This window comes from Haliotis cracherodii, unplaced genomic scaffold (assembly GCF_022045235.1).
Source record: "Haliotis cracherodii isolate W230 unplaced genomic scaffold, xgHalCrac1.p SCAF_22, whole genome shotgun sequence".
In the NCBI taxonomy this organism is placed as follows: Eukaryota; Metazoa; Mollusca; class Gastropoda; order Lepetellida; family Haliotidae; genus Haliotis; species Haliotis cracherodii.
Genome location: NW_027266278.1, coordinates 2505309 through 2519583, shown reverse-complemented (window position 1 = coordinate 2519583; position 14275 = coordinate 2505309). Strand labels below are relative to the sequence as shown.

Sequence of the window (14275 nt, the reverse complement as noted above, 5' to 3'; positions counted from 1 at the left end):
GACTTAAAGCCGTTTCCCACTTTGGTAAAACCACAAACACAGGTACTGAGGCGTGAGCACTCTGTCGAACAGACCCTGAAACAAATATATCCAACACAGCCCATGCTAGTCTATAATATTCTGCAAGTCTAGATTACTGCAGTATCAGGAATGAAGAAAGTCTCAGGGCTCCTTTTTATTATATTTAATAACTATAATAACAACTATTTTTTTCTGTAAAAAAGTTCATTTCAGAGACTAGATGCTGGTCTAGAGAGAAACTGGCGGCACAGGGACAGCATCCACTGCATCTGGTACAGTTATCCTAGCACACACTGTTCGAAACATCACATGCTATCTTTATGACATTATATTTGAAAGTATTCTACAAGACAACACATTAGACTCAGTGACATCCTTTCATAGGGCCATAATTCCCAACTGGCTTGTTTACAGAAACAATTTAGACATGAAACATCCATTAAAAATGGTTGTACAGGAATGATATTCTGTTTTTCGGTCATTACAGGGTTCCTGGGAGAGAGTCACATTTAACGCTATGTGAATCGAATTTGAGATATAGAGATTATTTTACGAGCATGTGTGTCATACTGATTTTGCAAAACGATTATCAGAATTCATGTATTTCCTGAGCAAGAGTGAGGGTAAATGCATGAATTCTCACATGGGTTTCGTAAAATCAGTATGAGACACATGTGAGTGTGATAATTTTTAATTTACCCATTATTTCTTAATACTTTTGAGCTCCCCTTTAGAAAAATGCACTGATCACCACTGCTGTCCTAGAAAGCTTAATTTGTCAAATGATGTCAACAATCTTCAACTACGATGTCATTTCTAGAGTGATGTCATTCTGACCGTACGCCACAATAAGATTTGTATGACGTTAACAATTCCAGATAAAGGTACAATACACTGGTGTTTTTGCTAGGGCACATACAAGTTTTAAGAAGCCGGTTATTTCTAACTCTCATGTAATAACCCGGTATATCACAGTATGTCAGAGGAAGCCGAGTCAGCAAAGGCTCCAGAATTTGCTGTGCAGAGTTGTGTCCCTTTGACATGCCAGGAATCTATGATCATTGGTTCTTATCCTGGTTCACCCTCATTATGGCTCTAGGTTTATCAGCACTATACTCGTGCTTGTCGGTTCTACCACAGTGGTCAATATCTCAGACCGAGTCACATCGAGTCCACATCACATGATATAACTGAAATACCACGAGACTATAAAAGTCCAGTTTCCACCCTTGCTGATCTATGCTGAAATTATGGAGTTTGGCTGGACTAACAAGGCCATGCTAGAGACCATATGGCTTCTGGCTATGCATAGTCCAATATAAATCTCGTAAGGAAATCGACATCCAGTTTGTCAACTGCCATGCAGATTTTGGTCAATTGCAGTGAGTGAGTGAATTTGGTTTTACGATGCTTTCAGGAATATTCCAGCAATGTCACGGCAGGCGACACCAGAAATGGGCTTCACACTTTGTACCCATGTTTGCAGAATTTGCAAAATATGTGTACTACCAACTTGGCATAAACAGATATTTTTTCCAATACTTTTCATGTTTTTAATCAAGGTGCTCACTTGATTTGAAGCACTTCGCGAAGTAAGACCCATTTTATAACACTATCGATTTTGATTATCGATCAGATTCTCTTTACCAGGCGCTGCCATTTTGTTTGAAGCAAATGCATGTGACATGAGAAGTGGAATCTGATTGGTCTATAGGAGGGACATAGAAGGGACATAACTTGTAATAGCCGCTGGTGGCAAGACAATCGAGCCCAGAATTTCAAGGGGAAGTTTGGCAAGGGTGGAAACAGGACTTTTATAGTCAGTTAACTCCTTGCAATCGGGAAGATAGGGACTCCGTAAAATAGTGAGTTGCCACTGTGCCAGCATAAAAAAGAATAGACATGGGGCCCCTTATAGACGCCAGGTCAACAGCTTGTGAAAAATTGGTAGATGCCTGGGAATATAAGGGAGGAAATACAGTGCTGTTCAAAATGATGTTAAATCCAACTCACTCACAGTATGAATGAGTCAGCTGAATGAGGGTGTTAACAGTGGTGTAGACTAGAGAATATTTTCTGAAGTATTTCAGGTTAGGGATATTCTAGGGGAGAGCCTGGGATATTATATTTATATATTGAGATTAGATATTCTTTTAAGTTTGGGCTGCAAAATCAGATATTTCTTTATATGAACACCTTGCAACATTTTAATTTTTGTGGCTGGCAATTTCTCTTTTTCTTCAAAGATTTCAAGAATTTTCAGGGACAATTTAGTTTTTGAATAAAATCCCATATTTTTGTTATGCTATCAGGGATATATCATCGAGATGACCAGATGGAGGACACATGAATGATAGACACGCTAGACGCAGGTTTCAAAACGTGTGGTGTCACCCTGGGTAAATAACTTCCTTCAAATCTGCCTCTGTTCACCCAGCAGGGAATGGATACCCGACATGTGAGGTGGAGGCAAAAACCCTCTAGCACCCCTAGGCAATATGGGTTGTATACTCCCCAGGGAGTTGAGAATGATAACTTGAATGCATACGGATCCACTGATTGGAGAACACGTATAAAATAAATGTGGTATATCACATCAGCTAATTAATTAAGTAGCCTGGGGCACCCAACCAGAGGTTATAAATGTGAGCAACAACATGCTGTACTATTGGGCATACAACTATAATCAGTTCGTCAAAAAATGTTAGGTATCATGAATATTTTGGGGGTTATTTTCTTGTAGTGAAGACTAAGCACAAAATTTCATAAAAATATCCAAAATATTCATGAACGCTAATTTATTTCATTATTTTCAGTGTACTATTTAGCACTGAATTGAGATATATTCACAACACAAACACTTCTTTTGATTCAAACCCTCTCAATGGGTAGTTTAGTTGTCATGGAAACGCATGAAGTTTTCCAAAGTGATATTGGTGACTTTTCTCAATAGATGTTGCTGTCAGTTATTGATACCACCAACACTCGTGCTGGTTGTAGTTCTATATTTATTTCGATATTCAGATCTCTCACATTGATTAATAATCGACCGAAATTGCATATTATCTCCATACAAAATAACTACAGTAGAACAAGGATATAACGAACATGGATATAACGAACATGGATAGAGCGAACAAACTGATACAACGAACTGTTAAAAAATACCCGATTTATCTCCTACATAATATCCTATAAAATTTACGTATATAACGAACTCTCTACAGTGAACTAACGGATACAGCGAACTGATATCTGATCACAGACAAGCCCAAAACACTAACAAGTGATGTGTATAGCGAACGGAGAAAACTTACTCAGTGTCAAGTGTCCCTGACAATTGGCCATTCATGTCAATTGGTCGAGTTTTGAACTCAGTAAACTGCAGTCTTGATTATAATTTTTATTTCACCTGACGTTCTTTATCTTTTATACCTCTCAACAGACTGATAATCATTTCCAGAACAATCGACAGATTGATCATTTGATCATTCACCCCTGCACAAGTGAATACCTTGTGAAACTTTTTGAAATACTCAACATCCACAACATGGAAAACACACAATGTTATTTAACCTCTTCCTGGATTATTTATTAATTCCGACCCGGAACTTCTGGTTGAGTGTGTCAGGTTTATTGCCAATTTGAACAATATTTCAGTCATATACCCCAAATAAATCAGACTGTAGATGTGTACCAGTGAGTGAGTTGGGTTTAACGCCGCTTTTAACAGTATTCCAGTTATATCACAGCATGTCAGCTTAATGTGGGAGGAAAGCCCAAAGTGATGCAGGTCTCAGACGTTTACCACTTCGGTGAAACCCACGAGCAAGGTATGGTGCTGACAAACCTAGAAACATAATCGCAACAGTGCCACCTCGGTCCTGAAGGAAAAACAACGATGAAGTGACTGAGATGGGTTCAATGCCCCTTTAAAAATATTTCGGTTTATATTACGGAGAGCGCACTTAACTTGGGAGGAAAGACGGAGGTGCAAAGGTCACACATGTTTACTACTCTCCTGAAACCCACAAGCCCAGGTAGGATGCTGACAGACTGAGGATCGCGGAGAGGGAAACGCCAGTACAATAATAGTGATTTCCTTGGCACTACTTCACAGTGCCCCTCAGGGGCTGCTGGAACACAAGTGTAGGGGCTGATTTCCCCAAGGCGTCATACAACTCATCTGCAAATTGTGTTATAATGCCAAACAAGCCGCTAAGCCATATGTCACACAGGGCAGAGGTCTAAAAACACACATAGGTGAACCATTCCGAATAAAATAGCAATCATCATATTGATTATTCATAGAAAATCATCCATACTGTCCATGTCATAGTTGCAAGAATAATTGCTATTTATCTCAAGCCTGTGCAACATTATATACAAACAACCTGGTGTTTCTAGAGGCAATCAACAGTGGGACAGTGTGAAATGATCTGGTACCTGTAATGAGGCCTAGCCATGTTGTCTGATGGGGCCAAGTTCCTGTGGTCAGTGGTAGGTTAATTAGTATCCTGACTCCAGTGACATGAGCTGCTGTGAGTTTGGCTCGTCTCAGCTTGGAAAGAATGATCCCCAAGATTCACGACTGTGGCAATGGAATGTCACTTTTTAGGCGTGTCATGCCTACATACCAGGACTGGAACTCGGCCGCAGTCTACCATGGTCCACACAACCAGGCTCAATCACTTGCCTACTCTCTCTGATCACAGCTACTTCCAATAACTTGCGTCTGAACACCTCAGTATAAAGCTCCTCACACTGCTCTGCAGGCAAACAGCACAGTGCCAACAATAGCTTCCAGCTTCTCAAAATACTTTCCCACCCTCCGAATCGAGCTTTGGCAGAGTTAACAGAGTGAGGTAAGCATTGCAGGGACAGCAACAGTGATGCGACGACGACCACCCTCACAACCTCCTCAACACAACCGCCCTCCTGCCCAGCTCTTCCCAACTGATGCTGCTGCAGCTAGTCGACTCACAGATCCATACCCACGGCTGTCAATACCAGCCTTGCATATCACAGTCCTCTACAGGCCATGCACGGAGGCCAGGCAGATCCATAACACACGCACACAGCCTCTGCCCTGGTCACTCTCAATACTGGCAGAGCCTCCCTCAAGGGTTAGATAACACAGCGTACAGTGTACAGTATACAGACTGTCTGTACTGAACTGGAGGGCACTGGTCACTCTCAACACTGGCGGAGCCTCCAGCAAGGGTTACATAACACAGCATACAGCGTACAGTGTACAGTATACAGACTGTCTGTACTGAACTGGAGGGCACTGGTCACTCTCAACACTGGCGGAGCCTCCCTCGAGTGTTAGATAACACAGAATACAGTGTACAGACTGTCTGTACTGAACTGGAGGGCACTGGTCACTCTCAATACAGGCAGAGCCTCCAGCAAGGGTTAGATAACACAGCGTACAGTGTACAGTGTACAGACTGTCTGTACTGAACTGGAGGGCACTGGTCACTCTCAACACTGGCGGAACCTCCAGCAAGGGTTAGATAACACAGCGTACAGTGTACAGTATACAGACTGTCTGTACTGAACTGGAGGGTACTGGTCACTCTCAACACTGGCGGAGCCTCCAGCAAGGGTTAGATAACACAGCATACAGTGTACAGTGTACAGACTGTCTGTACTGAACTGGAGGGCACTGGTCACTCTCAACACTGGCGGAACCTCCAGCAAGGGTTAGATAACACAGCGTACAGTGTACAGTATACAAACTGTCTGTACTGAACTGGAGGGCACTGGTCACTCTCAACACTGGTGGAGCCTCCAGCAAGGGTTAGATAACACAGAATACAGTGTACAGTGTACAGACAGTCTGTACTGAACTGGAGGGCACTGGTCACTGTCAACACTGGCGGAGCCTCCAGCAAGGGTTAGATAACACAGCGTACAGTGTACAGTGTACAGACAGTCTGTACTGAACTGGAGGGCACTGGTCACTCTCAACACTGGCGGAGCCTCCAGCAAGGGTTAGATAACACAGCGTACAGTGTACAGTGTACAGACTGTCTGTACTGAACTGGAGGGCACTGGTCACTTTCAACACTGGCGGAGCCTCCAGCAAGGGTTAGATAACACAGCCTACAGTGTACAGTGTACAGACAGTCTGTACTGAACTGGAGGGCACTGGTCACTCTCAACACTGGCGGAGCCTCCAGCAAGGGTTAGATAACACAGCGTACAGTGTACAGTATACAGACTGTCTGTACTGAACTGGAGGGCACTGGTCACTCTCAACACTGGCGGAACCTCCAGCAAGGGTTAGATAACACAGCGTACAGTGTACAGTATACAAACTGTCTGTACTGAACTGGAGGGCACTGGTCACTCTCAACACTGGTGGAGCCGCCAGCAAGGGTTAGATAACACAGCGTACAGTGTACAGTGTACAGACAGTCTGTACTGAACTTGAGGGCACTAGTCACTCTCAACACTGGTGGAGCCTCCAGCAAGGGTTAGATAACACAGCGTACAGTGTACAATGTACAGACTGTACTGAACTGGAGGGTACTGGTCACTCTCAACACTGGCAGAGGCTCCAGCAAGGGTTAGATAACACAACGTACAGTGTACAGTGTACAGACTGTCTGTACTGAAGTGGAGGGCACTGGTCACTCTCAACACTGGTGGAGCCTCCAGCAAGGGTTAGATAACACAGCGTACAGTGTACAGTGTACAGACTGTCTGTACTGAACTGGAGGGCACTGGTCACTCTCAACACTGGTGGAGCCTCCAGCAAGGGTGAGATAACACAGCGTACAGTGTACAATGTACAGACTGTACTGAACTGGAGGGCACTGGTCACTCTCAACACTGGCGGAGCCTCCAGCAAGGGTGAGATAACACAGAGTACAGTGTACAGTGTACAGACTGTCTGTACTGAACTGGAGGGCACTGGTCACTCTCAACACTGGTGGAGCCTCCAGCAAGGGTGAGATAACACAGCGTACAGTGTACAATGTACAGACTGTCTGTACTGAACTGGAGGGCACTGGTCACTCTCAACACTGGTGGAGCCTCCAGCAAGGGTTAGATAACACAGCGTACAGTGTACAATGTACAGACTGTACTGAACTGGAGGGCACTGGTCACTCTCAACACTGGCGGAGCCTCCAGCAAGGGTGAGATAACACAGAGTACAGCGTACAGTGTACAATGTACAGACTGTACTGAACTGGAGGGTACTGGTCACTCTCAACACTGGCGGAGCCTCCAGCAAGGGTTAGATAACACAACGTACAGTGTACAGTGTACAGGCTGTCTGTACTGAAGTGGAGGGCTAACGAGCACTGGTCACTTTCAACACTGACTGGCATAAAACACTGCTTCCACCGTAAGTTTAAACTACTACAGTAGCATTGAATATAAAGCGTACATCCTGCATGTGTCCACTGAGCGGGACTAAATGGCAGTACAGAGACAACTAGATCCAGAGTTATGCTACAGGGCTGGGTTACAACTTTCAGAGTAGACTGTACAGTGTACAGTGTACAGTGTACAGCCTCACATCCTGTACTGGCATGGACCAATTGGCACTGCAGACTGATTACTAGACTTGCCCAAGTCTCTAAGGCAATAATTATTAGTTTGAATCCTAATTTCTTGATTATGTAAATAATAAGAACAAGTTGTCCCTATAAGCGACTGGTGTCCTAAGACTTGCACAAGTCTCTAAGGCAATAATTATTAGTTTGAATCCTAATTTCTTGATTATGTAAATAATAAGAACAAGTCGTCCCTATAAGAGACTGGTGTCCTAAGACTTGCACAAGTCTCTAAGGCAATAATTATTAGTTTGAATCTTAATTTCTTGATTATGTAAATAATAAGAACAAGTCGTCCCTACAAGAGACTGGAGTCCTTAGTTCTAGACTTGCCTATTATAAGGATAGAATTACTACACACCCATGGACTTATCTTTCATATAGACTTGGAGCAAGTCTGCCTGATCCGATTCTGGGAGTACTCTTCCTCAATCTATTTCAAGACACAGGGGCAGAGCTGAGATGTTTTTATGTGTGTTTTTATGTGTGTTTTGCCCTGTGTGGTGTGTTTTCAAACAAGCTCTTATCGGATCTGAGATCAATGTTTGATACATCTCAACAACATGGTGACGCAATTACAGAGGCCATGTGACTCATTTTCAAGAGTATACACATCTTAGCTAGTCTGACCAGTTTAATTACCGTATTCAATGTAAAAAGCACCCAGGGCACTCTCAAAATTAGAAATAGGGGGCTCTTATTAGAATATATTATTTTGGTGAAAAAAAAAACAGAGTTGAAAGACCGTAAATTTCGTGGTTTATGCTGACAGTCTGAAATGTTTATGTACGACAGTTATATTTTTCCAGAATTTAATTGCCCATAATTAAGGGTACATATAACACACGAGTGCGTATTATACACAAATAAATAAGGGTTGTGTACATTGATCAATCGGAAGGGGTGCTAATTGGGATTGTTCACAAATCAATATATTAGCAAATATCACTGTGGGCGCTTATTAGAGTGGAGCGGTTATTAAGTCTAATACGGTATATGAAGTGGTGTAGCCAGGAATCAGGGCTGAAAGCCAAATCATCCAAGATTCAGTGTTCGTATTTATGACAGTAGCAAAGACCAACATCTTTTCTCTGAAATTTCCATATTTTACAGAAAAAAAGTTGTAAAAATACAGTTATAAAATATAATCAAAGAAGCCTAGAGACTTTCTTCATTTCCAGATACTGCAGTAATCTAGACTTGGCAAATATCATAGACTTGCATGGGCTGTATTGGATATATTTCTATGCCAAACTACCAGCAGGAAAATGTTCTGTAATCCATGACATCTGTGCATTATTACATTGTGGTGTGACGTCAAACCGCTGCATGTACAGCATCTAAGGTCAGTGCTTATTAGGAACTATTAGACGTAAATAAATTTTTATCCTTTGTCTAAACAACAGCACATAAACATACAGAAATTATTATGTTATTTACAGATTTGGTTCAAATAATAACAAAAAAGTTACATATAATTAATTTTACAACCCAGTAAATGGGAATCTATGAACACATTAAGTGATTTGCCTGTATGCCTCTAAGGCCAGGCTTTTTTTTATTTTTAGGATTACAGATTTTACAGCCCAAAGTCCATGGTTGGAGGAGGGGAAAAAAAGCAAGAAAAAAAGCCAGATGCCTTTTTTTTAATCCAGAATGCCTCTGGCATACTTTACGAACATATTCTGTGCTCAAAAGACTGCCATTTGTGACCATAAATCCACTTATAACAATAATAATTCTACCACTTACAACACGGGCAATTGTCCAGGGAGGCTATTCATGTTCGGCTTCGCGATCAACAATGATCAATTATGTATCTCTTTACTAGTTTACAACTGTAAATTCATGTTTTTTTATGAAAAGGTGATGATAACAAATAAAATAACTGACTACGCAGCTATCGGCGGGAAAAAAATATGGAAATCTGATATTTTTTTTATTACATTTTCTGAAAAATTAGAGTCAGCGGGTCCATAGTCCCAAAAATCTAAAACGCCTGGCCGAAGCAAAGTGTTAATTTTGCCCGGTAGTATATGACAGTGAAACAGGATGGGCAATAACACCTGAAGAATAACAGCCTAAAAGTTGAATAAAAACAGCTCGATTTAGAAAAAAAAGTTAAATTTTCAGACTAAAGAACAGTGAACATCCTTAATTTTGTTTAAATTTTAAAAAAACATTGAGGAAAACATGTCCCCATATCAAAACGTTAATATGTCAGGGGTATATTTAATATATATTACACAAAAGAAGTGAAGGGCTGCCCTATTATTTTATATTACTATAGTTCATCTGTCATGGTGAGGTGAGGTGAAATGGGGTTTAACATCGCGTCCAAGATTATTGCACTTATATAGCGACATGCATGCACGTGTGTGTGTTTGTGTGTGGCTGCTTGTACTAGTCCGGACTGATGCCGATTTATAGTGCTAGCTCACTGAGATACCATGCCGCAGTTTAACATGAATACCCTATTCAGACCAATATACTGACTGCGAGCCGACCAGTCCTTATTTTAGCTGAGCGCCAGGCAGGGTAACAACAAGTACCCTGGGCGGAGGCGCTACTACTAGACCACGGAGGCGGTCTTCATCTGTCATGGCATGAATCATATGAAAGAATCGGGTGTTCTTTAACTGTATAGATGGATTGATTGTGGTTTAAGCAGCACACAGCAATATTCCAGCTATATGACCGCAGTCTGTAAATAATCCAGTCAGGACCAAACAATCCAGTGATTGATATCATGAGCATTGTTCTGTGCATTTGGGATACGATGACATGCATGAAGTAAGTCACCAAACCTGACCACCCAATCCCATTAAATGCCTCTTACGACAAGCGAAGGTTGCTGGAGACCAATTCTAACATGGAATCTTCTCGGTGGAGAAAAGCATGACTATCCACAGAAACAGATACCATTAGGCATAAAACGCAAAAAATAAAAATGAAAATTATAGGAACAGATCTCTGAAAATGTCTAATGACACCAGGTGTTTTGAGTGAGTGAGTGAGTGAGTATGGTTTTACGGCGCTTTTAGCGATATTCCAGCAATATCACGGCGGGGGACACCAGGTGTTTTGAGTGAGTGAGTGAGTGAGTAAGTATGGTTTTACGCTGCTATTTGGAAATATTCCAGCAATATCACGGCGGGGGACACCAAGTGTTTTGAGTGAGTGAGTGAGTGAGTATGGTTTTACGCAGCTTTTAGCAATATTCCAGCAATATCACGGCAGGGGACACCAGGTGTTTTGAGTGAGTGAGTGAGTGAGTGAGTATGGTTTTACGCAGCTTTTAGCAATATTCCAGAAATATCAAGGCGGGGGACACCAGGTGTGAGTGAGTGAGTGAGTGAGTAAGTATGGTTTTACGCTGCTATTTGGAAATATTCCAGCAATATCACGGCGGGGGACACCAAGTGTTTTGAGTGAGTGAGTATGGTTTTACGCAGCTTTTAGCAATATTCCAGCAATATCACGGCAGGGGACACCAGGTGTTTTGAGTGAGTGAGTGAGTGAGTGAGTATGGTTTTACGCAGCTTTTAGCAATATTCCAGAAATATCAAGGCGGGGGACACCAGGTGTGAGTGAGTGAGTGAGTGAGTGAGTGAGTGAGTGAGTGAGTGAGTGAGTATGGTTTTACGCAGCTTTTAGCAATATTCCAGCAATATCACGGCGGGGGACACCAGGTGTTTTGAGTGAGTGAGGGGGACACCAGGTGTTTTGAACAAACCTGCGAGGGCTTAGAGCATGTGGCTAATGGAGAATACCACAGACAGTCTCATTTAATGTAGCACAGTTATGTCATTATCATCACGAAACTACATCTTCATCTACATATTGGTTATTGAACATCAGACGGCTTGCCCTTTTAGTTTCTGCCATAACCTTTCAAAGACACTCAGTGAAAAATACCAACCATCCATCAGAGATTTCAGCCTGAAATGCCACAATCTGCTTCTATCCATAATACAGAAAACTGCATCATTCACAAAGGTAGAAAAAACTTTGCAGGTCCTTGTTCAAATACCATGGAGGTTTTCAAATATGTCCTTTGAATATCACGCAACATGATTCAATTTGGAAAATATGCTGTTATCATTGAATGAATGAATGAATGAATGAATGAATGAATGAATGAATGAATGAATGAATGAATGAATGTTGATTGATGCTATGTGCGTGCGTGCATGCATACGTGCATGCGTTTAAGAATGTATTTAATTTTGCATTCAGCATACTGAAATCATAAGCAACGTGAGTAAGTAAGTGAGTGAGTTGCGTTTAACGCCGCTATTAACAATATTTCAGTTATATCGTGGCGTGTCAGCTTAATGTGGGAGGAAAGCCCGAAGTGATGCAGGTCTCAGACGTTTACCACTTCGGTGAAACCCACAAGCACGGGTATGGTGCTGACAAACATAGAAACATCATCGGGCCAAACCAGGATTCGAACCCACAATCATAGGTTTCTTGCGTGCCCAAGGGACGCAACTCTGCACAGGTAATTGTGGCGCCTTAGACAACTGGGCCACGTGCCCCCCATAAGCAACATGACACAGTCAGGCAACAATGACACGCTATCAACCAAGGCACTGAGCCTCGATCACCATTTGATCCATTGTTTGCAAGGGACCTACTCTAACCAGGAACCCAAAGACTCGTTGGATGTGATCAAACATGTTGACAAACTGTCTTGATGTCATGGCTTGTCCTACAGTAATAACAAGCATGCTAACCAGAGTTAACCACATTTGAATGTCATTTAGTGTTAAGACCAGAACAAATATTTCATTTGTTATATGGTTGAACCTATCTTTAAATTTTTCAAGTAAGACAACACCTCTAAAGTTATTTAATTTATAGATCTAACCGACCACAGCCCAAAGCCACAATGAAAAAGAAATAGTTGAAGTTTATTCTGCCTCACAGCTCAATCTCTGATGAATTAGAAAAAAATAATTACAAAAAGAAATCAAAACAACAGTAACTGTTAACTTTTTAAATAATTGATGAAACGTGGATCGATGCTCATGATGTCAATCACTGGATTGTCTGGCCCAGCCTGCCATCATGCTGCTGGAATATTGCTGAGTGCTGCGTTAAACAACAAACAAACAAATACTGCCATCTCCAAAAAACAAAAGAGGCTAAAGAACAGATAGATAAATAACAAACAAACAAACAAACAAACTCAGGCCACAGCAAACACATCATAAAGAGAACAAAGCCTCTTAGAGTGAGGGAGTGAGTTGGATTTAACACCGTTTTTAACAATATTCCAGTTATATCACGGCCTGAGGAAAGCCCCAAGAGATTCAGGTCTGACATTTACCACTTCGGGGAAACCCATTCAGGTATGGTGCTGACAAACCAAAAAAATAATCAGGTCAAACCTGGATTCAAGTCCACAATCATAGGTTTCTGACGTGCCAAAGATATTCAACTCTGTACATCAAATTGTGGCGTCTCAGATGACTGGACCACCTGTGCCCCTAAGCCTTCTCAGAAGCAACACCTGCACATGTTTGTTTCAAAGTATCAAACATACTGCGCTATACCCAGAATAAACATAATGGACCGAGCCAAATAAATCCATGGCAATTGAAACCAAAACATATCCAGCCACAAAAAAATATTTTTTATCTTTGCTGACCCATGGGTAGGCAAAAATTATAACCAAAAAAATGTGTGGCCTAAAATATATTTTCAAATTATTTATTTATTAATAAATGTTCATGCATTTTTAAAAGAAAGGTTTTATTTTTATAATGACTATATTTTACTTATGATAAGGAAATTAAATCTACCAAACCAATTTCTTAAAACTGTTATTTAGCCTCTTGCATCATGTTGGTAAAAACAGTTGAATTGATCTGGACTTTAAGACAAATAAATTTCTATTTACACATTCGTAATGTTATACCGCCACTACTTAATCAGGACCACACCCATTATAATTAACATTGATTATAATAAACAGATAATTACTCAATAAATAATCACTTTTCTACACACAGTCATGGGCACAGCTGCATTCTGCCGACTAAGCAAAATCAATATACTTGAATGGCCTATTTCATGCTCCCATGCACATAACCTACATATCTACTTTCTCATCAACAAATGTGGTGTTAGGAAACAAAGTGAAACTGTTACGTTAGAAAGCATTCAATATGTGGAATTGGCAATTTGTTTTTCTATATCAGAATGCTTCCCCATGGACAGATAATCCGTATTCCGAGTTACTCATTGAAATATTTAAGAGAAACAATGAGGAAAACTGTACAAAATGCAACACGACAGAGAAATCTTCATTACGGGTTACATCAGACAACCTGGCATCTGACCAATCAGAGTGTCGCTTACCAGATCAGGAAAGTGAATGTATTTTCTAATCATGCAACCTCGAAATGGTTAACACGGCATATTCCGAACAAAAGCCAAAATCATCGTCTATCTCTCGCTTCAGTGGGATAAACATTTGTAACAGATGAAACTTTTCATAGCCTGTGAGAAGTCCTCCCATACAATCTCGGCCGTGTTGTAGACATTCCAGAAATTTTGGGTATTACGGTTTTTAAATTTTGAATCAATAATTTTCTAAGCTTGGCTTTAATGGAAGTTTCCATTTTGTAATATGGCGCTGTGAAGCTTGAGAAAGCTGCTTTCTCATT

General features: G+C 41.2%; 1 protein-coding gene across 2 annotated transcripts in view; it reads right to left on the bottom strand.

The window, feature by feature from the left end:
- Positions 1 to 14275, bottom strand: part of LOC139471174 (voltage-gated potassium channel subunit beta-2-like) — a 186070-nt gene that overhangs the window by 102347 nt on the left and 69448 nt on the right. The window contains exon 1 of one of the 2 annotated variants that reach the window (XM_071253450.1): positions 4468 to 5170. The exons of the other annotated variant lie outside the window; for it this stretch is intronic. Within the exon in view, the coding sequence (XP_071109551.1) occupies positions 4468 to 4487 (20 nt within the window). The 5' untranslated portion in view covers positions 4488 to 5170. Of the gene's footprint in view, positions 1 to 4467; positions 5171 to 14275 lie in introns of those variants that run through there. 2 annotated transcript variants of the gene reach the window in all.